Source organism: Eptesicus fuscus, chromosome 16, assembly GCF_027574615.1.
Source record: "Eptesicus fuscus isolate TK198812 chromosome 16, DD_ASM_mEF_20220401, whole genome shotgun sequence".
Lineage (NCBI taxonomy): Eukaryota > Metazoa > Chordata > Mammalia > Chiroptera > Vespertilionidae > Eptesicus > Eptesicus fuscus.
Genome location: NC_072488.1, coordinates 44385410 through 44406776, shown reverse-complemented (window position 1 = coordinate 44406776; position 21367 = coordinate 44385410). Strand labels below are relative to the sequence as shown.

Sequence of the window (21367 nt, the reverse complement as noted above, 5' to 3'; positions counted from 1 at the left end):
CCCTGCACCTGGCAATCTGACAGGTAATGTCAGTACACAGGCAGGAAGTGGGCAGGCAGCTCAGAGAGGTGCAAGCCCCGTGCTCTCTGCCTGTTCACAGGAGGGGATGTTTCCGGAAGATTCCTGGAGAAGTGAGCCTGGGGCGGGGGTGGGGTGGGGTGGTGGTGGTGGATGGGATTGGTGATGGACTTGGGGAGGAAGGGTGTCTTGGTGAAGTGAACAGTGTGGGCAAACTCAGGAGGTGGGAACATGGAGGTATAACTGGAGAATGGAGGGTCCCTTTACCAAAACGAGGGTGAAATATTTCTGGGCTTTCCTCCCATCCTGGCCAGATGCTGTCACTCCCATCATATATTTAATGTATTAGATACTATTCTACGTTAAATATGTATATCAGTTTGCCATCCTCCATTAACCAAGCAGGGATTATACGCAGTCTGCACTTAGTTTGGGGGGGCGCAGTGCTAGGCTACTCTCTACCCTCCTAAACAGATTAGTTTTTCCTTCTGATGACTCCCCAGCTGTCCTTTCTGTGCCCTTCCCTTCCTGTGTCCCTCTGTTCCCATTCCTTTCTGGCCCGGTCTCCCCCCTCTGTGTCCACCACCCTAACACTCCATGCCTGTCCCTTTGCTTCCTTCTTCCCCCCTGAGGATTTGGGGCCAGGATTCTCCTCTGGCCAAATTCCCTGCCCCCGGAGCAGACCTCCCAGGTGCCAGCGTTTCCCGAGGAACCTTCTGGAGACCATGCCCCTGGAGACACCCTCCGGTGACACTTGTAGGCAGGTGAGCCAGAGGCAGGCAGGCTGTGATGGAGTCTGGGAAGCAGCAACCTGGACTGACCATGCCCCTGGCCCCCCGGGGCCCCGGAGAAGAACCCCAGTCTTATCTCCAGCTGGCCGGGCTCCTCACCCATCTGCATTCAGGGCCTGGCTGCCTGTTCCTGGTTGAGAAGACTTTCTGCAAAGTTCACCCTCCCACTGGCCTCCAGCTTTCCCCGCCCCTCACATGCCCAGGGCTTTCCGCCAAGCCCCGCAATGCATAGGCATGAGAGGAGGGTTGACTCTCCTATCTCTCAAGTCTCCTGAAAATGGCCCCCTTCTCAGTGGGGAGACCGGCCCCAGAGCAGCCAGCCCTCAGGGACCTAGGATAAGTGGCCTAGGCACCTGTCTGTCCCGGAGAGTAGCCTGGAGCCTCTGACAGGGGTCCTGGCTGAGGGCTAGGAAGGCCCCGAAGCAGAAGAGCAGGTTCTAGCTTCCATCAGTCCCGGATTCTCAGCTTTGTCTTCAGGAACTTTGGATTTAGTTCTCCCTCCACCCATGCCAAAACCAGAGCTCTTGGGAACCCGTTCTTGTGGCAGGAGGCCTCCCTTTGATGACTGTGTCAAATGAGATGGAAATTGGCCAGGTTGTTATAGGAACTCGGAAGAATCCCTGGAGTGGGAAAATAATGAGAACACGGGGCCATTCACCATTCAGCGGTGGAAAGTGGAGCATTCATTGTCTGAGGGCAGAAGCTGCGGCCCAGAGAGGAAGCGGGCTGGGGTGGGGGGCTTGCTGCAGCATGAGGAGGCTTTGAGGGTGGTGGGGGGACAGGGAAAGGGTCTGACCAAACTGCTCACTTTCTATCTGCATGGCTTTAAGCAAGTTAAAACAACCATCAACACGAAAAACAAATGTATGAGGCTGGAAGGAATAGCACCTACTTTTGCAGCAGTTAGCTCAGTGGTATGTTCACAGGTGATTTAAAATGATTTTTGTGCTTTTCTGTGTATTTTTTTTTCCTTTTTTCTTTTCTTCTTTTTTCTCTGTCCTGGCATTTTCTCTAAACAGCAGGAATTAATTGAAAGGGGAACCCTGAAAACACAAAGCTGACTCCAGTTTGGAAGCACAGATTCTGGGAAGGCTCTCTGGAGTTTTGGAATTGATAATGCATATATTTGCAAGGGCAGGGACAGTCCTTTCTGCAGTCAGGCTGCCCCCAAGCAAGTTTTCCTGGCCCCGGATGCCCTGGGTTAGACCAGCACCGGCCTCGGGTACCTCGCACACAGGCCTGCTGGGCCGGGGTGTCCGGACTGGCAGTTATTCCCGTTGTTACAGTACAGGAGGTGGCTGTTCGTTTTTCATCCTGCGAGGCCACCCTTGTCAGCTGGCTCAGCAAACGCGCTGTCTGCTCCACCGGGTGCCCTTCCGGGTGCTGCCTCCTCCTTTAGACCAATGAATGGGCTTGTGTTGAGGTCTTGGCACTCCTGTTTCCGGCCAGCCTCGTCCTCCTCTGCCAAAAGGGGAACAGTACACTGCCAGTGTGGCTCAGTGGTTGATAGTTGACCTATGAACCAGGAGGTCACAGTTCCATTCCTAGTCAGGGCACATGCCTGGGTTGTGGGCTCCATCTCCAGTAGGGGGTGTGCAGGAGGCAGCAGATCAATGATTCTCTCTCATCATTGATGCCTCTCTCTCCCCCTCTCTCTTCCTTTCTGAAATCAATTACATATATATATATATATATATATATATATATATATATATATACATATACATATATGTGTATATATATATATATATGTGTGTGTATATATATTTATATTTTTTTTTTTAAAGGAGGGGAATGGTGGCTTCACTTGATTTTTTTGCCCAAACTGGGCATCCCTGATGGCTGTGTCCCTCACCTGACTTTGACATAGGCTACCTTCTATCACTGTTGTCTGTTTATTACTAATTTTTTGAGGTACAACATACATACAGTAAAATGCACATATCCTAAGTGTATTGCTTACTGGATTTTGACATATGTTTATACCCATGTAAACCACCACTTAGATCAGACATTTCCATTTCCATTACCCTGGAGGGTTCCCTCATGTCCTTTCCAAGTCAGTAACCCCTAAAGGTAACACTCTAATGACCTCTACCACCATAGGTGAGTTTTGACTGTTTTTTTTTAAACTTTATATACTGTATTCTTTTACATCTAACTTATTTTGCTTATCATGCATATTAGCTGTCTATTGCTATGTAAGACATCACCCCAAAATATAGTGGCTTAAAACAACAACAGTCAATGATTTTGCTCACTGATCCTCAATTTGGGCAGGGCTAAGAGGGGATGGTTTGTCTCTGCTCCATGCAGCATCAGCTAGGGCAGCTTGACAGGGGGGTGGAAGGTCCTTTCCAAGGTGGCTCACTTGCATGGTGAGCAAGCCAGTGCTGACCACCAGCTGGTGGTTCAGCTGGAGCTGTGGGCCAGGCCCTCAGTTGCTCTACATGTGGTTGTCTATATGGGGTGCTTGGGCTTCCTTACAATATGGCAGCTGAGTTCCAAGAGAGCAACCATCCCAAGAAAACAAGGTGGAGGTGCAAGGCATTTTTATGACCTAAACCAGTGGTTGGCAAAGTTTTCCTGGCCCCGGATGCCCTGGGTTAGACCAGCACGGGCCTCGGGCACCTCGCACACAGGCCTGCTGGGCCGGGGTGTCCGGACTGGCAGTTATTCCCGTTGTTACAGTACAGGAGGTGGCTGTTCGTGAGCCACATGCGGCTCTTTGGCCCCTTGAGTTTTTAGCAAAGGCCAGCTTAGGAGTACCCTAATTAAGTTAATAACAATGTACTTACCTATATAGTTTAAGTTTAAAAAATTTGGCTCTCAAAAGAAATTTCAATCGTTGTACTGTTGATATTTGGCTCTGTTGACTAATGAGTTTGCCAACCACTGACCTAAACTCAAACTCTATTTGTTGAGGCAGCCATGACAATCTTCCCTGGATCAAGGTGTGGGGGCATAGAGGATGTGAGAAGGTTCTAGAAGAGCATGGGGAATGGGAGATATTGGGGTGGCCATCTTTGGAAAATACATTCGGCTACATTATGTTTGTCAGATTCATCTACGTTGTAACATGTATTTGTAATTTGCTTTTTAAAATTGTATAATATTTCACTGTGTACATAGACTACAATTTATTCAGTCTATTATTGACATTTGAATTGTTTGTAGATTTGGGCTATTTCAATAGTGCTGCTATGATTATACTTACTAGTATACAGATGTTTTGGTGGACAGAGGCGGCCATCTATCACAGTTGCTGTCTCTTTAGCTTTAAAAAATTTTAAAATCGTACAATTCTTATCCTCTTTTATTTTCTCTCTTTCCCCATCAGTTACTGTAGCCATATGCACGTTAGTATGTAAATCTCTGCTAGTGTTTTTAAAATCTTGAAAAGAAATTATAGCAGTATTACATAAATATGTTTTCTTTATAAAAACTTTCAGTATTGCAATTAAGATTAAAGTTCCTTATGACACTCCTTGCCAAGTCGGGCCCTTTCCTCCGACCCCAAGATAACCCTTCTCACCCGTTTGGGGTGGTCTCCTCCTGGAGCTTTTTTTGATGCATTTACACACATAAGTATTCCCATAGAAAATACTGTTTTCTGTGTGTGTGTGTGTGCGTGTGTGTGTGTGTGTCTGTTTTGTTTGGTACAATGCACGGTATCATATGGCTCTGCAATTCGCTTTCTCACTCAAAAAATATCTTGGGCGTTATGGCCATAGAATCGCACATAGATCTACTTTACTTTTTCAACTGCCGAATAATGTTTCACGGCATTATTATAGCACTGCCCCTTGGCCATTTCCCTACGAAAGGACGTTTAGGTTGCATCCTTCTTTGTTGTGCAGCGTGTGTCCGATGACCTGGAGGGCAGGCCTGGTACACTGGGGTATTGTCAATACTTGATCAACACAGATGCCTTCCGGAATGGGAAAGAGTGGCTGGAGCCCTGGGTCTGTGCCCCTCAATGTCCCCTTTCTCTTCCCTGCAGAGACGACTCAGAGAGGCCGTGCAGCTGCTGGAGGACTATAAGCATGGGACCCTGCGCCCAGGGGTCACCAATGAACAGGTAACTCTGCTGGAGGTGGGGAAGGAAGGAAACCACAAATTCCTAACCTTTTCCCTGCAGCCAGACCACTCCTTTTTCCTTCAGTACCCACTTCTACTGCGACTACGTACCCCTGTGGGTCTCTGGCTTTTGGAGGATTTACTCAGGTCTCCAGCACCCTGAGTCTGGTGGGAAGCATGGCGGCTGGTGAGGCCCAAAGGCAGTAGTTTGCTGGAGCTGATGTGTGTACCTCTTCCCATTTCCACATTCAGTGACATGATAGTGATAGCTTGAAATCAGCCACTACGGGAATATTTACACCTCAGAGATTGGCAAGTGCTACAAATTAGGACTCTTTCCCCCAAAGAATTGATTAATAATTACTTACCAGCATACTACTCCCCAAAAGTTCAAGTTGAGGGTGGGAAAGGGGGGCGGATGGTGGGGATTAGGCTAGGACACTGTGATTTTTTAAACTTTAATTTATCTTTATTGTTGAAAGTATTACAGATGTCCCTCCTTTTCCACCACTGACCCCCTAATTTTTTTTTAATAGTATGTAGGAGCTTGAACTAGAGCTAATTGAAATATTGATGGTTGTGTTTGGTTTGGGGGAGGAGTAGAGGGATGTAGTATAAGGCAACTTTAGTGATACAGAGACTGATGGTTAATGTACCAAAGTGGTTTTTTAATTCATAAACTTTATTTCAAAAACTTAAAAAATTCATTTCACATTTTTTAAAGTAATGTGTGTGCGTAATTCAAAAAGTCAAGTAGTACTAAAACATTTGTAAGGAAAAACAGTATGCTGCCCATCCTCCCTCTTCAGTTCCCATCCCTGTTCCCCAGAAGCAAATACTTTTAGCTGTCTCTTCAGATAGAAATCTGTATTTCAAACTAACATGTTTATCTATACTGCTATTTCTCAACTCATTTTTGTGTGTTATCTATTATGGTAGTTGAGAATCCAGCTCTCTTATATCCACCCCCAGAAACATGTTTCTCTCCCCAGCTCTCCTCACCGTCCCAAGATAGTTATCATGGTTTGGGGGTCTATGGATGTTCAGTATTCACATTATAATTTTATGAATAACATTTACTGTAGAGTCAAGTTGGTTGTATCATGATTATGTTTTCTGTTTTTAAACTTTATGTGTTGTCTGCAGTTAATGGTTGCCTCTTTTTTCCTTATTAGCATAGTTTTCTTTGTCCCATCTCTCATTCTCACTACACCCTCTAGGGCAGTGGTTCTCAACCTTTCTAATGCCGCGACCCTTTAATACAGTTCCTCATGTGGTGGTGACCCCCAACCATAAAATTATTTTTGTAGCTACTTCATAACTGTAATTTTGCTACTGTTATGAATCGTAATGTAAATATCTGTGTTTTCCGATGGTCTTAGGCGACCCTGCTAGTGGTTCTCAACCTGTGGGTCTGCTGTAGAGCCTAAGACCATCGGAAAACACAGATATTTACATTACGATTCATAACAGTAGCAAAATTACAGTTATGAAGTAGCTACAAAAATAATTTTATGGTTGGGGGTCACCACCACATGAGGAACTGTATTAAAGGGTCACGGCATTAGAAAGGTTGGGAACCACTGCTCTAGGGGTATGTTCAGTGCCTCCTTTCAATCCTGAGGACTCCAGCCCTTCAGTTCTATTTTTCCCTTGAACATGTCCTTCCGGGCCCACCTGCCTCCAGCTCCAGGCCTTCCTGTTCGTGTTTGTACACTTCCATTTTGGTGGAATACCTCTTCCAGTAGCTTCCTGGCGGGGGAGAAACATGGGAAGAAAATTTTGAGTACTTTTATTTCTGAAAAATTGTGACTCTGCACTCAGCCTTAATTGACAGTTTGGCTGAGGAGAAAAATTCTAGCATGACAATCATTCTCCTTCAGAATTTTGAAGACTTCACTTAGTTGTCTTCCAGCTTCCAGGATAGCGGTTGAAAAATTTATGCTGTTTTATTCCCAATTCTTTGCAAGTGACCTCTTTTCACCCCTTGGAAGGTTTAGGGTCTTCTCTTTAACTATACAATTTATTTCTGAAGTCCCACAAATTCCACAATGCCTCTTTTTAAAAATTCATGATTCAGGATTCCTGGTAACTCCTTTCAATCTGAATACTCCTCTCTTCCAGTTCTGGCAAATTTTCTCAGCTTGTTTATTTAATAATTTCTTCTCATTCCGAAACTCCTGTCAGCAAATATTTCACATCTTAATTTTTTAAATAAATTTTTATTGTTCAGATTATTATAATTGTTCCTCTCCCCCCCCCCCCCATAGCTCCCCTCCACCCGGTTCCCACCCCACCTTCTGCTCTTATCCCCCCCCCCACCACTGTCCTCATCCATAGGTGTACGATTTTTGTCCAGTCTCTTCCCGCACCCCTACACCCCTTTCCCCCCCTGAATTGTCAGTCCACTCCCTTTCTATGCCCCTGATTCTATTATATTCACCAGTTTACTCTGTTCATCAGATTTTTTATTCACTTGATTTTTAGATTCACTTGTTGATAGATATGTATTTGTTGTTCATAATTTTTGTCTTTACCTTTTTCTTCTTCTTCCTCTTCTTAAAGAATACCTTTCAGCATTTCATATAATACTGGTTTGGTGGTGATGAACTCCTTTAGCTTTTTCTTATCTGTGAAGCTCTTTATCTGCCCTTCAATTCTGAATGATAGCTTTGCTGGGTAGAGTAATCTTGGTTGTAGGTTCTTGCTATTCATCACTTTGAATATTTCTTGCCACTCCCGTCTGGCCTGCATAGTTTCTGTTGAGAAATCAGCTGACAGTCGTATGGGTGCTCCCTTGTAGGTAACTAACTGTTTTTCTCTTGCTGCTTTTAATATTCTCTCTTTGTCTTTTGCTCTTGGCATTTTAATTATGATGTGTCTTGGTGTGGTCCTCTTTGGATTCCTTTTGTTTGGGGTTCTGTGCACTTCCTGATTGTAAGTCTATTTCTTTCACCAGGTGCGGGGAAGTTTTCTGTCATTATTTCTTCAAATAGGTTTTCAGTATCTTGCTCTCTCTCTTCTGGCACCCCCATAATTCTGATGTTGGTATGCTTGAAGTTGTCCCAGAGGCTCCTTACAGTATCTTCAAATTTTTGGATTATTTTTTCTTTTTTCTTTTCCGATTGGGTGTTTTTTGCTTCTTTGTATTTCAAATCTTTGACTTGATTCTTGCGATCCTCTAGTCTGCTGTTGGATCTCTGTATATTATTTTTTATTTCAGTCAGTGTATGCTTAATTTCTAGTTGGTCCTTTTTCATATCCTCGAGGGTCTCACTAAATTTATCGGCCTTTTCTAATTTCCCTGCATTTAGCCTCACCTACTCCCACCTTCCACTGTGTTAGTGCTCCCAACTTTGGAGTCACTATAATTCAGTTTCTCCAGAAGGGTGATAAACCTTCAGCATCTGCTAGGGATGCAGGTGGGGCGGTAAGAGTCACCTTGCTATGTGGTGAAGGTCTGGGGTATTACAGCTTTGAGGACAGACTTTCGATCGATCCCTGTGTCTAGCCCTCTGATTAGCCCTTTTTTTCTGTGGTACCTGGTCCCTTTGAGCTCTTAGCTTTGCTGTTGTCCGTGGGGTGATGGGCTGGCTCCTTAGGCATGTCCTCTTCAGGCATTAAGGGGATGTCTTTCTCCTCTCTGCTGGGTCAGTTACCAAAACTCTACTCATCTTCCATCCAAACACATGTTGCTGTCCCGCCCCTGCTGTTGTCTTCTCTTCCATTATTTTGGTAATGATGTGTGCACTGCCCCTCCCTTCCTCTAACACCTTCAGGAGCAAAGCCCACGCTGAGGCTCTGTGCTGCCACCCGACACACCAGTGCCTGGCAGGGCGTCCCGGGGGCAGGCGGCTTGGCCATCAGTCCTCCCATTCCAGTGCATTTCGGTGTGTCTTTAGGGAGCACCTACAGGCCAGGCTTGGTGACAGAGCCTGGGGGAGAGATCAGGGAAGAGCAGAGGAAGGAGGAAGGAGGGACCCAGACGGGTTTCTGGAAGAGGTTTCTCTCCGGAGATGTGAGGGATGAGAAGGGGCTGTGGCGGAGAAGGCGCTGATAGGAGCAGCGCAGACAAGGGAGCACATGTGCTGTCCTTGACATCAGGACAGGCCCACAGGTATCAGGGCACAGGCACACGCCTTCTGATCTCACGCCTGCAAGAGGACATCAGAGCAGGCCCAGCGCCTGGGGGCCGACGAGACCACCGTCGGAAGTGGCGGGATGTGCTCCACCGGCCCAGCTGTGAAGGGTACGTGCAGGCGGATGCAGCACCTTGTGCCGGGCTGTGAGGGTGGTGAAGACGGTGCTGTGCTTGCTGGGCAGGGCAGCCTCAGGCATCCGCGCTGCCCGCCGAGTTGGGGGCCACGGTCAGCAGGGAGGGCAGGCCTCCGTCTCCTCATTCCTAGCCCAGAACTTCTTTCTGGCCATGGGTCCCGGGGAGCCTGGTGGCAGCCCCTCTCCAGTCCTGGGCCTCCTTTGTTTTCTGTCCTTAAAGCCCCCATGTACCTCCAGGAACGGGGGCAAGGGGAGGGGGCGCGGGCGCTTCTGGCTCCGGCTGTGCTTCCCTTCCTGGCTCTTATCGGTGAGGCCCCAGGGTCCCTCTGCTGGCTCGGCGGCCCAGCACTCCACGGGTGAACCTGCCCCTAATGAGCAGATCCTCCCTCTCCCTCCCTTTCCCTCCTCTCGGGGCATCAGGACTGGGCTCTGTGGCAGCTCTCACACTGCTTCTCCCCTCCCTGGACCTCAGTTTGCAAAGCCACACCTGCCTCTGGCCTTTATCGACACAGGAACGGAGGGGACAGGTGATGGCATTTCAGCTCAGGATTTGGCAAACCTCAGCAATCCGGGATGAAGGACAGTCCTGTTCCTGGTCCTGGCTGGCCCTGCTCAAGGGCCACTTCCGTGGCCTCTGAGAGGCCCAGGTGGTCCTTCATCTCAGCCTGGACAGTGGCCTCGTCGGCTCCTGAGCGCTGGGCCTGCTCTGATGTCCTTTTGCAGGCGTGAGGTCAGAGCCTGTGCCCGTGCCCCATACCTGCGGGCCTGTCCTGATGTCACGGACAGCGCTGGGCACCCGCGGGCCAGTTTGTTAGGTATCCTGCCTCCGGTTACAGCAGCTCGCCAGTGGCTATACCCTGGCAGATGGACGGTTTGTTCCACCCGATGGGCCTTAGTTTGGTTGTCTGTTAGTGAGGGTTGGTATCTCCTCCCAAGACTGTTAACTTGGTTTTTTAAATCCTCACCTGAGGATATGTGTGTGTGTGTGTGTGTGTGTGTTTAATTGATTTTAGAGAGAGAGGAAGGGAGAGAAAGAGATAGAGAAACATGGATATGAGAGAAACAGTGATCAGTTGCCTTCCGTACGTGCCTGGACCAGAGTCAAACCGGCAACCTAGGTATGTGTGCCGACTGGGAATCGAACCCACAACCTTTTGGTGTATGGGACGTCACTCCAACCAACTGAGCTACCCGGCCAGGGTGACTGTTAACTTGTTAAAAGTTTGCTACACCAATGAGTAATTAGTCCTGAGGATAAAAATAAAAATGATTATAATTTACCCTTTGGGCTTAACAGGTGGAAATTTGGTATGCCAGGAGCCCTAATAAGGACTGTAGCTATCAATTGAACAACGAAGCCATAGATGAGAGTGACAGCGTAAGTACAGGCAGTGAGGTTTCTGGGGCATGGCCCTGCTGTGTGCATTATGTGCTGGATGGTTTGCCATGGATGGAGATGGGTGTGGTTAAATATGGAAGGACACCCTCCCCCCCACACACACACACACGGTAATGAGCCAACACTCACTGCGTGCCAACCAAGTGCCAGGCATCATGCCAAGTACTAGCATTTCACATGCAGTACCTCCATTAGTCTTTACAGGAACCTTGCTTGGTGGGTACCGATATTAACTCCATTTTGCAGGCAAGAAAACTGAGGCTCAGAGAGGTTGAATTACTTGCTTAAGGTCACCTGGCCACTATGTGGTGGGACAGGGATCTGACACTGGGCCTGGAAGACCCAATGCCTGTCTTTGTCCCACTGTCTGAAGGTGGCTTTGGTAGGGAAGGCGATACTCTGCGGAGCCAAATAATGTACCCAAACATGGGGCAGAGGAGTGAAGGGGGTTGTGGGCAGAAGAGTGAAGGGGGTTGTGGGCAGAGGAGTGAAGGGCGTTGTGGTCAGAGGAGTGAAGGGGGTTGTGGGCAGAGGAGTGAAGGGGGTTGTGTCAGAGGAGTGAAGGGGGTTGTGGGTAGAGGAGTGAAGGGGGTTGTGTCAGAGGAGTGAAGGGGGTTGTGGGCAGAGGAGTGAAGGGGGTTGTGGGCAGAGGAGTGAAGGGGGTTGTGTCAGAGGAGTGAAGGGGGTTGTGTCAGAGGAGTGAAGGGCGTTGTGGGTAGAGGAGTGAAGGGGGTTGTGTCAGAGGAGTGAAGGGGGTTGTGGGCAGAGGAGTGAAGGGGGTTGTGTCAGAGGAGTGAAGGGGGTTGTGGGCAGAGGAGTGAAGGGGGTTGTGTCAGAGGAGTGAAGGGGGTTGTGTCAGAGGAGTGAAGGGGGTTGTGTCAGAGGAGTGAAGGGGGTTGTGGGCAGAGGAGTGAAGGGGGTTGTGGGTAGAGGAGTGAAGGGGGTTGTGGGCAGAGGAGTGAAGGGGGTTGTGGGCAGAGGAGTGAAGGGGGTTGTGGGCAGAGGAGTGAAGGGGGTTGTGGGCAGAGGAGTGAAGGGGGTTGTGGGTAGAGGAGTGAAGGGCATTGTGGGCAGAGGAGTGAAGGGGGTTGTGGGTAGAGGAGTGAAGGGGGTTGTGGGCAGAGGAGTGAAGGGGGTTGTGGGCAGAGGAGTGAAGGGCGTTGTGGCCAGAGGAGTGAAGGGCGTTGTGGACAGAGGAGTGAAGGGGGTTGTGGGCAGAGGAGTGAAGGGCGTTGTGGACAGAGGAGTGAAGGGGATTGTGGGTAGAGGAGTGAAGGGCGTTGTGGACAGAGGAGTGAAGGGGATTGTGGGTAGAGGAGTGAAGGGGGTTGTGTCAGAGGAGCCTGGGAAGGTCTGGCAGCCCAGTTAAACTTGTGTGGTCTGGGCATCTGCTGACTGTCCGATATGCAAAAGGTTCTGAGGTAGCTGGGCACCGAGGGGGAAACTGACACATGCCATGGTCCCAGCACCGGTGAGGCCACCACACAAGTGGGTGGTTAGCGGCCAGGCTGGTGGCTGAGCCGCGTGGAGCTAATGCTATGGTAGGCAGGCATTCGTCGGTGAGAGAATCCTGAACATGCAGGTGATCGGAAAGGCTTCGTGGAGGAGGAGGACAAGTGGGCCCTGCGGGTAGAGCGAATGTAGAATAGAGAGAGAGACCCGAGGCAGTGGGAGAATGTTCCCTGTACGTCAGACAAAATCTGAGGAGTAGAGGAGAGAGAGAGAGAGACAGAGAGAAGGAGAGAGACAGAGAGGGAGGAATAGGGAGAAAGGATGAGATTAGGGAGGTAGTTGGAGAGGAAGTTGGGAAGTTACAGGGGCAGGTTGTGAAAATCTGTCCTGTAACTTCCAGGTGGAGAGATGCTGAGTGTGTTGTGTGGGGCAAGAGGAAGCTGCCGGAAGCTGTTGAGCAAGGGAGCAGCAGGACAGCGCGTGGTGGCGGGAGCATTCGGGTGGGTGCCTGGTGAGTGGGGCCGGAAACCAGCGTGGAAGCTGCTGGAGGGGCCAGGAGGCGGGGGAGCGGGTCTCTGGAGCCGTGGCAGGCTTCTGCGTGGTGCTGCGTGTCTCTCACCCCATGTTCCGCAGGGGCTGGGCACCGGCCCACCTTTATTAAGTGCTTGCTCCCAGAAAAACGTATCGCCCGCTCAGAGGCCCCGGGCAGGATGGACCTCTGCCTGTAACCGACCCAGGCGGCGGACAGCTGGGGCCTACGGGATGCCGCGAGGCGCCTCTGGCAGAGAGGAAACGGGGTCAGCTGTGCTTGGCCTTTGCTGACAATAGCAGAGAAAATGCTGTGGGAAAATGCTCGTGCCCCACATCTTCTCTGGGTGTCAGGAGGTTTGTCAGGAGCTGGCCGAAAGGAGGACTTGGCTGACCTCCACCCCCTGACCCTGACCCCTAGCCTCAAGCTTCTGGGATGCTGATCAGCACCCTGCCCCTGGGGGTTGGCCGGGGTTGGCCCTTCCAGCCGGCACAGAACAGGCAAGGGATCAGTACCAGTTGGAGCCTTTGTATCACGAGCCGGGTGTTGTACTGGAGGCCGTAGCTGCCTCTCTGGGCTGGGTCACTGCCGTAGCCTCCTGGGTGGTCTCCCACTCTACCTGGGCCCCCCTGTCTGCTCCCCAAACAGCAGTCAGAGCAGTCTATTGTCCCTCTGCTCCAGGGCTTCTCAGCCTCGGCACCTCAGTGAAAACTACCCTCACCACCTTACTACTGTCAGGGCCTCAACATCACCCTATTTACGGTTCTGTCCGGGAAAAATAATCTTTTCAAGTAGTCACTAGGGCCAGAAGCAGGACAAGGGTGGAATCTTAGGGGGCCAGGGTGGAAGGGGGACCCGGGTACCAGAGGCGCTTCAGGGGGATGGAGCGGATGCAGCCCCGGTGTGTCCCTCTTCCCTCTTCCCCCTCAGCTCCAGCCTGGCCTTCCTGTTCATCCCTCTTCCCCAGGCAAGAAGCTGTGGCCCTGGCCATGTCATCATGTTCCCGAGTCCCCTTCCCGTTCCCCATCCTTCACCTTCTCCTTTGGTGTAGACGCCATTACAATAATTTAAAAATAAAAAATCCACCCGCTCTGCCAGGGCACACCCTGTTCTACCTCCTCATGTGTCCTACAGCTCCCCGTCTTCTCAGCTATCAGAGAACTCACTTATTTATTGTTTTTATTACTTATTGTCTGTTGGCACTAGCAGTAAGCTCTACGGAAGCAGAGACTTTTTTTTAACCTTTTTTGCTCACCCATGTGTTTTTAATTACCTAGATCAGTGCCCAGCACATAATAGCTGCTCAAGAAGGATTCGTTGAACAAATGAATTTTCCTTAATCTTTGCAATATCCTTGAAAATAGGTATTCATAGCCCCACATTACAAAGGAGGGAATGGAGGCTCAAAAAGATTAAGTTGCCCCAAACTGCATGGCCAGCACGTGGGGAATCTGGAATTCAAATCCAGGTTTGATTCCACGGGCCCTGCCTGTGTGGGAACTCTCGGCTGCTGCTGTGTGCTCAGCTGCAGAACCAGGGGGACGCTCCTTCACCTTCCTGGTCTCTGTAGATCTGGACGTAGCTTCGCCCCACATAGACTTGCATAGGTACCTAGTACCTGGGAGTAACCATGGCAACAACATTAACGGTAAGGAATAATGAGGTTGGCCCGGACGGTAAGTTACGAAGATCTTTAAAACTGGAGTTTATGGAAGCAGCCTTTGCCTTGCAGAAGGATCCCCTTCAGGCTCCGTTTAATTACCTTCTGGAGCTGTTTTAAATAGGCTCCGTCTCTGCTGCCTTCAGAGGCTGGGAGGAGCAGCTTGGGAGGAGGCAGAGGGGAAGGGGAGAAAGCAAACGGGGGGTGGGGCTGGGCAGTCAGCTCCTCCATGTGGGGGCTGGGGCTGGGGGTCTGCCCTGCTCTGCCCCTAGAAGGGAGGGCTTCTCCTTCTGAGGCTTGTTAGGGGCCCGTCCGCCCGCCCGCCCGCCCTCTGCCCCTCCCTTGGTTTCAACCTCTCAACCTATTCCATGGGGAGGTTCAGGTGCCAGCTCAGCTCAGACCCAGGCCGTCTCTGAAACCAGCAAACATCTGCATTGTTCCAGGAACCTCTCACCAAGACCTCTGTCCTCACCCTCCAAGTCAAAAACCAAGCCGGCTCCAAAGTCTCAGGCTCACAGGGGCTGTGGCTGCAGCCCGTCAGTTCCAAAGGGTCAGGGCGGCGCATTTTTACCTTCAGCCACGGGCACCGGGGGAAATGGGCTGAGCCCAGAGGAGACCGGTCACGCCCAGGAATGAAGGTTTAGAGCGGAGCTGCCTCGGCGGGCTGCCCAGAAGACGCTGGGGGCTCCCTGTCCTAGATTCGCAGTGTGGAGGGACCATCCACGATGCCTCTTTTGGACTCGCGTTCAATGCTTTACATTCCATCTGTAACCTGTTGGCAGGACTGGCTCGTGCAACTATAAGCTAGTGTCCAGCTCTTGGCTTGTGGGCGATTCCTGCTGCTATTTCTGCTCCCAGCATCCGACTCCTGGGTCCCGCAGGTGCCAGGGAAAAGCCCAGACCTGGGAGTCAGACCCAAGTCCTTGCCCTGCTCTCTCTGTAGACTGGGTCTGGCATCATCAGACAGGAAGGGGCCCTGGGGAGACTTGCTTCCGCTTCCTGCCCCTTCTCCTGCCTGATTAGCTGAAGCACAGTGCACGTCTAAGGTGTGTGGCGACTTGCACGGGGAAGACCATGTAAGTTAGTGGCTGAGCCAGGGCCCAAATCTGTGAGCCTGGCGAGTGTTGCTACCGTCTGGAGATGGGGCGAGCCTGATCGTTCAGGAATTTTAGTTTAAAGGGGAGATGTCCCTCCCACCTTCCCGCAAAGCCTCCTGAGGCGGGAGCATTGCCAAATGTCACAAGAAGAGCCTCAGACACTGTTAGCTTTGATTTCTTCCTCCCGCCTCTAAAAATGCTTATCTGTTATCATGGGAGGCAGTTTCCTCTAACCCCAAATTGGTTATACTAGCTGCTGTAACAAAAAGATCCCCAAATGCACCAGCTCAAATAACACAGAAGTTTATTGCTCGCCCATGTGACAGTTCAAGGCGGGCAGGTGGCTCTGCTCCACAGGATCATTCAGGGCCCCAGGCTCCTTCCATCATGCTTCTCCACCACCTCCTTGGGTGGTCCTCTGCATGGTTCAGGCTGGGCTGCAGGCACATCCTGGCTCCGGCTCACAGGAGAGGGACGGAAAGCAAGGAATGGGAGGCCCTGGTTGGGGAAAAGCACATCCCACTTCCCACCAGATGCCACTGGGCGACTCAGTCACATGGATAAGCCTAACTGCAAAGGAAGCTGGGAGATACAGTACAGCAATTCAGCCACCTGCCCTGCAAAGGAGGCTGGGAAATGTAGTGTGGCAGGTCAGCTCCCTGTCCACCACGGTTCTCTTACTATGGAAGAAGGGAACATAGATTTTTTTTGTCAGACAATAAACAGTTTGTGCCATAGAGGTCAATAAAGAGCTTAGGCGTTGTGTACCCTATATCTATTTTTTCATGGTTGCTCTTAACATTTCTTAGCAATTCTTTTTTTTTGAATAAGTAACATATGAACAAGCTTACAGAATTCTAAGAATGTAAAAAACAGAGAATAAAAAACAAATTTCCCTTTCCCTGTCCCCCCGTAGCCCCCTGACTCTCCCTAGAGCAGTGATCGGCAAACTCATTAGTCAACAGAGCCAAATATCAACAGTACAACGATTTAAATTTCTTTTGAGAGCCAAATTTTTTAAGCTTAAACTTCTTCTAACGCCACTTCTTCCAAATAGACTCGCCCAGGCCGTGGTATTTTGTGGAAGAGCCCACACTCATGGGGCCAAAGAACCGCATGTGGCTTGCGAGCCGCGGTTTGCCAACCACGGCCCTAGAGTAACCATTAGTTACTCTGTATCCTGCAGAAATATCTGAACACATGTATCTTTTCTCTTAAAATGCTAATGATATACTAGTGATAACGCCAGGGGAATTCACCAGAGCATGGCTGGCACAGTAAAAGAGGGAACAGTCACAAAGGACAAATATTGTATGAGTCCACGGATAGGGAATATCTCGAGTGATCAAATTCACAGAGACAGAAAGATGGTGGTTGCCAGGAGTTGGGGAAGGAGGACGGGGGTTAGTACTTACTGGATACAGAGTTCAGTTGGGAAAGATGAAAAAATTCTGGAGATGGATGCTGGTGATGGTGTACAATAATGTGAACGCACTTCATGCCATAGAGCTGCCACTTTAAAGTGGTTAAAATGGTAAGTTTTACATTATGTATACTTTACCATAATAAAAAAGATGGGAAATAGCCTAAAAGCCCACTCATAGGGCACAGTAGAATATACAATGCATTCATCCATTCAAGGTTCCTATTAGGAAAAATGAGTTGCTCTCTGTGCACTGATGTGGGAAGATCTCCACAATATTTAATTTAATTTATTTTCTAAAAATACATATTTTTTATTAATTTCGGAGAGGAAGGGAGAGGGGAGAGAGAGATAGATACACCAATGATGAGAGAGAATCATTGACCAGCTACCTCCTGCACGTCCCCCACTGGGGATCGAGCCAGCAAACCAGGCATGTGCCCTGACCGGGAATTGAACCGCGACCTCCTGGTTCATAGGTCGACGCTCAACCACGGAGCCACGCCAGCAGGGCTCCACGATATTTTAGATGCCCCGAGGGCAGAACGGTGTGCATTGGCGTGCCAGCATTAGAATCGGGGGGTATGTGGGGATTAAGAGCGGGGCCTCTGGAGCCACACAGCTTGGGTTCAGCTCTCAGTGCTTCTGCGGGAAAGTGCTCAGCAAAATAGAAAAGCGTGGAATTATCTGTCCTGCGAGACTTTACCGCCGCCCTTATCTGTGCCACTGGCCTGCCTGGGCCACGTGCGTGGTGGTGTCACTTCGGGGGAGGGAGGAAGGGACTTGCCGTGAGCTCTGGGTTCCTCGCCTTGCCTGCTGGCAGCCCTGCTGGGCTTCTGCCTTTGCCGGTAAGCCAGCACCTGCCTGACTCTCCATCGCTGCCCCTGGCTGGAGGTAAAGGAGGCAGTCCTTGAACCCGAGGGCCACGATGTCGCCATGGGTTATAAGTGCTACTTGGCTGGGCTTCGGCGGGAGGAGCATCAGCTGCCGGGCTGCCAGGAGGTTCTGCACTCTCAGGATGACGTCAGCCAGTCCTCTTCCTCCTCTCGTGCCTCGGGCCTGGCAGTCACGCTGGCCAGAGCAGACGTCATCTCCTCCAGGGGCCCTGCAGAGCGGGAGGACGCCAGTCTGGAGGCCAGGAGGCCTGGGTGCCCTTGTCCATCCTGCCACCAGGGACCCGGGGCTGAGTCACTTAGTCTCTGAGATGAGTTACCTCGTCTGAAAAGAACCTACCCACCTCACAGGCATGTTATGGGAATAAGACAATAGACACGAAGTTACTTTAAAACGAATTAAGTCATTAAAAATGTTGCTCATGTGAATGACTGTCCCTCTATTTTAGGCGTTTATGGAGCGTGTCCTGTGGGCCAAGCAGTTTAGATATGCGTATCTCATTGAAACCTCTGTGTGAGTCAGGGTAAGCCAAGTGCTGTAACAAACAGGCCCCAGAGTTTAGGGGCTTATACAGTACGGTCCGTTTCTCACTCATGTCAGAGTCCAGCGCAGCTCAGGGACTTGGCACAGGACGTTGTCCAGGGACCCAGCTCCTGTCCCTTCATGGTTTTACTGTCTTCTAGGGCCTCATCTTGCTCCCCTGGATTCTCTGTGGGAGCCTTTGGGGCCAGGCCTGGAAGTGGCAAACATCACAGGCCATTTAGCCAGCACCAGGCCACAGGGGTGGCCCACCCGACTGTGGGGGAAGCTGGGAAGTGCCGGCTTAGCTGTATGCCTAAACTGAAGCTCAAACTGCCCAGGAGCATCAAGCTCTGCTCCACCTTCACAGCAGCCCATTTCACCGATGGAGAAACTGAGGCATGAAGGCGATGTAATGAGCCCAGGGCCACCCCTCCAGTAAGTGATTCGAACACAGGCGGGCCTGGTTCGAACACCGGCTCTTTACACTGTCCTCTGATGTCTTAGGCCAGTGATTTCTGCCCAGCTCTTTATCAGAATCATGGGGAATTGTTTTCAAAGAACTGTACGAAGAAATTTTGAGGGTTTTTTTTTTTTTTTAATAAAATTTCAATTTTAGAATAGCTTTAGATTTTCTGTGTGGCCGGCGCTGTGGGGGGTGCAGGACGGTGCTGAAAGGAAATGGTCCTGGGACTTGGGGGTGCACTTCAGGAAGGCACTTTCTCGGCAAAGGAGGGTCAGCCTTTTATCTTTTTTTTTTACATCTCTGCTGTATGCTCTCACTCACCTCCTTTGGCTGACACTGATTCTGCATTTGGTTTTTTTCCCTTCAGTCCCTTCTGTTCCGCAATTATTATTTTTTAAAACTCTACTGCCTCCAGTCTTCCTGGAATAGCAGACAATCAAATATGTTTGAAATGTATCTAAAATAAGAGTAATTAGGCTGTGAATTAAGGCTTGAGGGACTCTGCTGTGAGTATAATGCATAAGCTTTAATATATCAATTTTATAACTTCTATTTTTGCTACCCAGTAGCCTTCTGCAACTTAATTTATGTCCCAGGCAACAGCATTGCCATGTAAAGGAAGCATAAGTGGGCTGTTCTGTTACAAAACTAGACACCACCACCCCTGGCCACGTCTTACCTCTCACCTCCTACCCTTTTTGCTGCATTGAAAGTGCACGGGCCCAGGGTTTGCCAATGTAAATGTTTATTTACCAGGTTTGCTTGCTTCTGAAAGGCCCATTTGGTCACATTTTAACATCTCTTAAATGGGATGAGTCTTTTTACTGATGGTGGTCTTGGCATTATGTCATTGTTTTCTTACTTAGCGGCACATAATAATGTCTTCGGATTAACGATGTCTTAGATTCAATGAAAGGCAGTATTTATATCATTTGAAGGAATTGACAGATTGTTCTGTTTCTCCAGCCTGTGCCACATGCTGCTGCTGGAGAGAGACAATTTTTCCAACTCATTTGAAAGCAACTTTCTTCTCCTTACAACCTTCTTATAATAACAACAATAGGAATAATGATAGCTACAACAGTAAGCAGTTAAAAAGCACTTACTACGTGCCCCGTGCTGCTCCAAGAACTTTGCATATATTTTTTCAACAACGTTAGAGGCACAGCTATTATTCCCATTTTGCAGAAGAGGACATTGGGGCTCAGAGGTGGAAGTGGCAAAGCGGGGAATCCAGGCAGTCTGCCTAGCTCCGGAAAAAATCATGTTAGGCTGCCTCTACTGATTCTGGGAGACAGTTGAAGGATCTTCATTTAAATCAGGCTTCTTACCTGACCCTACTAGGAAGCTTTAGAAAAGTGCTGGAAGAATTCTTTAAGCAACCTTATAGCAGCCGGGGTTGAGAACCCTTCATTTAAATGGTCTGTGTGAGATCCCCTCGCTCTGCTGTTCTGGGGTCCCTGACGCCACACCCTCAGAGTAGCTGCCAGACCTGGGGGCACCAGTACAACCTGAGCCTTTTACGCCCTTTGCAGCTAGATCTCTTGGTTAGAAATGTGACTTTGAGACCTTAAGGGGACATGTGCTTTAATTTTCCCCCCTCTCTCTCTTCCTTCCTTCCAGCTCTGGAGTGCACAGAAAATCAAGCAGGTAATCCCATTTTGGCTTCTTTTCCTTCCCTCCCCTGACCGCTCCTGGACCCTGCCTCACCTGTCCCAGGGATCCTTTGGTTATGGGCCCATCTTCTCTCCCCCACCCCCCTTGTTCCTTGCCTTTCCCCAAAGCAAGTACCCAGGGCCTGAGCTTTTGAAGACTGGAGCTCACCTTCCCCTAGGCACATGGTCGGCAAACTGCGGCTCGAGAGCCACATGCGGCTCTTTGGCCCCTTGAGTGTGGCTCTTCCACAAAATACCACGGCCTGGGCGAGTCTATTTTGAAGAAGTGGCGTTAGAAGAAGTTTAAGTTTAAAAAATTTGGCTCTCAAAAGAAATTTCAGTCGTTGTACTGTTGATGTTTGGCTCTGTTGACTAGTGAGTTTGCCGACCACTGCCCTAGGCCCCTAACTCCTTCCCTACGGTGCCTTCCCCACAGTCCTCATTCCATGCCTCCTGTGTGCCAGGCGCAGGCATTTAGGGAGCCCAAGAGGCAGGCATTTAGGGAACGCTCCCTGTGTTCAGCTTCGAGCATTAGTCAGAGGCTACGTGCTGCTTGGGGCTGTGTTTCAGCTGCCTCTTGCCTCACATGGCGGGAAAGGACTGACTGGTGAGAAGGCAGGATACAGCCACGGGCCATCTGAGTCCTCCTGGGGGCTGGCCTTTCCCACCTCCTTCCCTTCCTCTCCCTGTGCCCCCCTCCCGCTCCCCCTGTCACCGGTGCCCTGTTCCTTGCTCCCGCCAGGCGATTCTACACCCGGACACCAATGAGAAGATCTTCATGCCCTTTAGAATGTCAGGTGAGCCCCCGGGACCTCTGCTTCCGCCCCGCCAGGGCCACTTACCATGGCACAGCTCCAGGACCCTCCAGCTGTGCCGGCCCGGGGCGGGGAGGGAGTCTGTGACACCCACATGTGTTACGCACATGGCCACGCTGGCACCTGCATGTTAACATTGACTCAGCTGTACAAGACTCTAGCCACACCTCGGAATCACCTATGGAGCGTTTTAAAAAATGTGCCCTTTTCTAAAAATAAAACAAGTGCCTTTCTGCCTGAGCAGCTGGGGTGGAGTGGGGCCTCCACAGGTTACTCCCACTTATTGGCAGCCTC

General features: G+C 50.1%; 1 protein-coding gene across 3 annotated transcripts in view; it reads left to right on the top strand.

The window, feature by feature from the left end:
* Positions 1–21367, top strand: part of LOC103291427 (rab11 family-interacting protein 5) — a 157074-nt gene that overhangs the window by 52503 nt on the left and 83204 nt on the right. For all 3 annotated transcript variants that reach the window (XM_054728477.1, XM_054728479.1, XM_054728478.1), the window contains 3 exons: positions 4813–4890; positions 20227–20253; positions 21001–21055. In XM_054728477.1, the coding sequence (XP_054584452.1) occupies positions 4813–4890; positions 20227–20253; positions 21001–21055 (160 nt within the window). The remainder of the gene's footprint in view (positions 1–4812; positions 4891–20226; positions 20254–21000; positions 21056–21367) is intronic.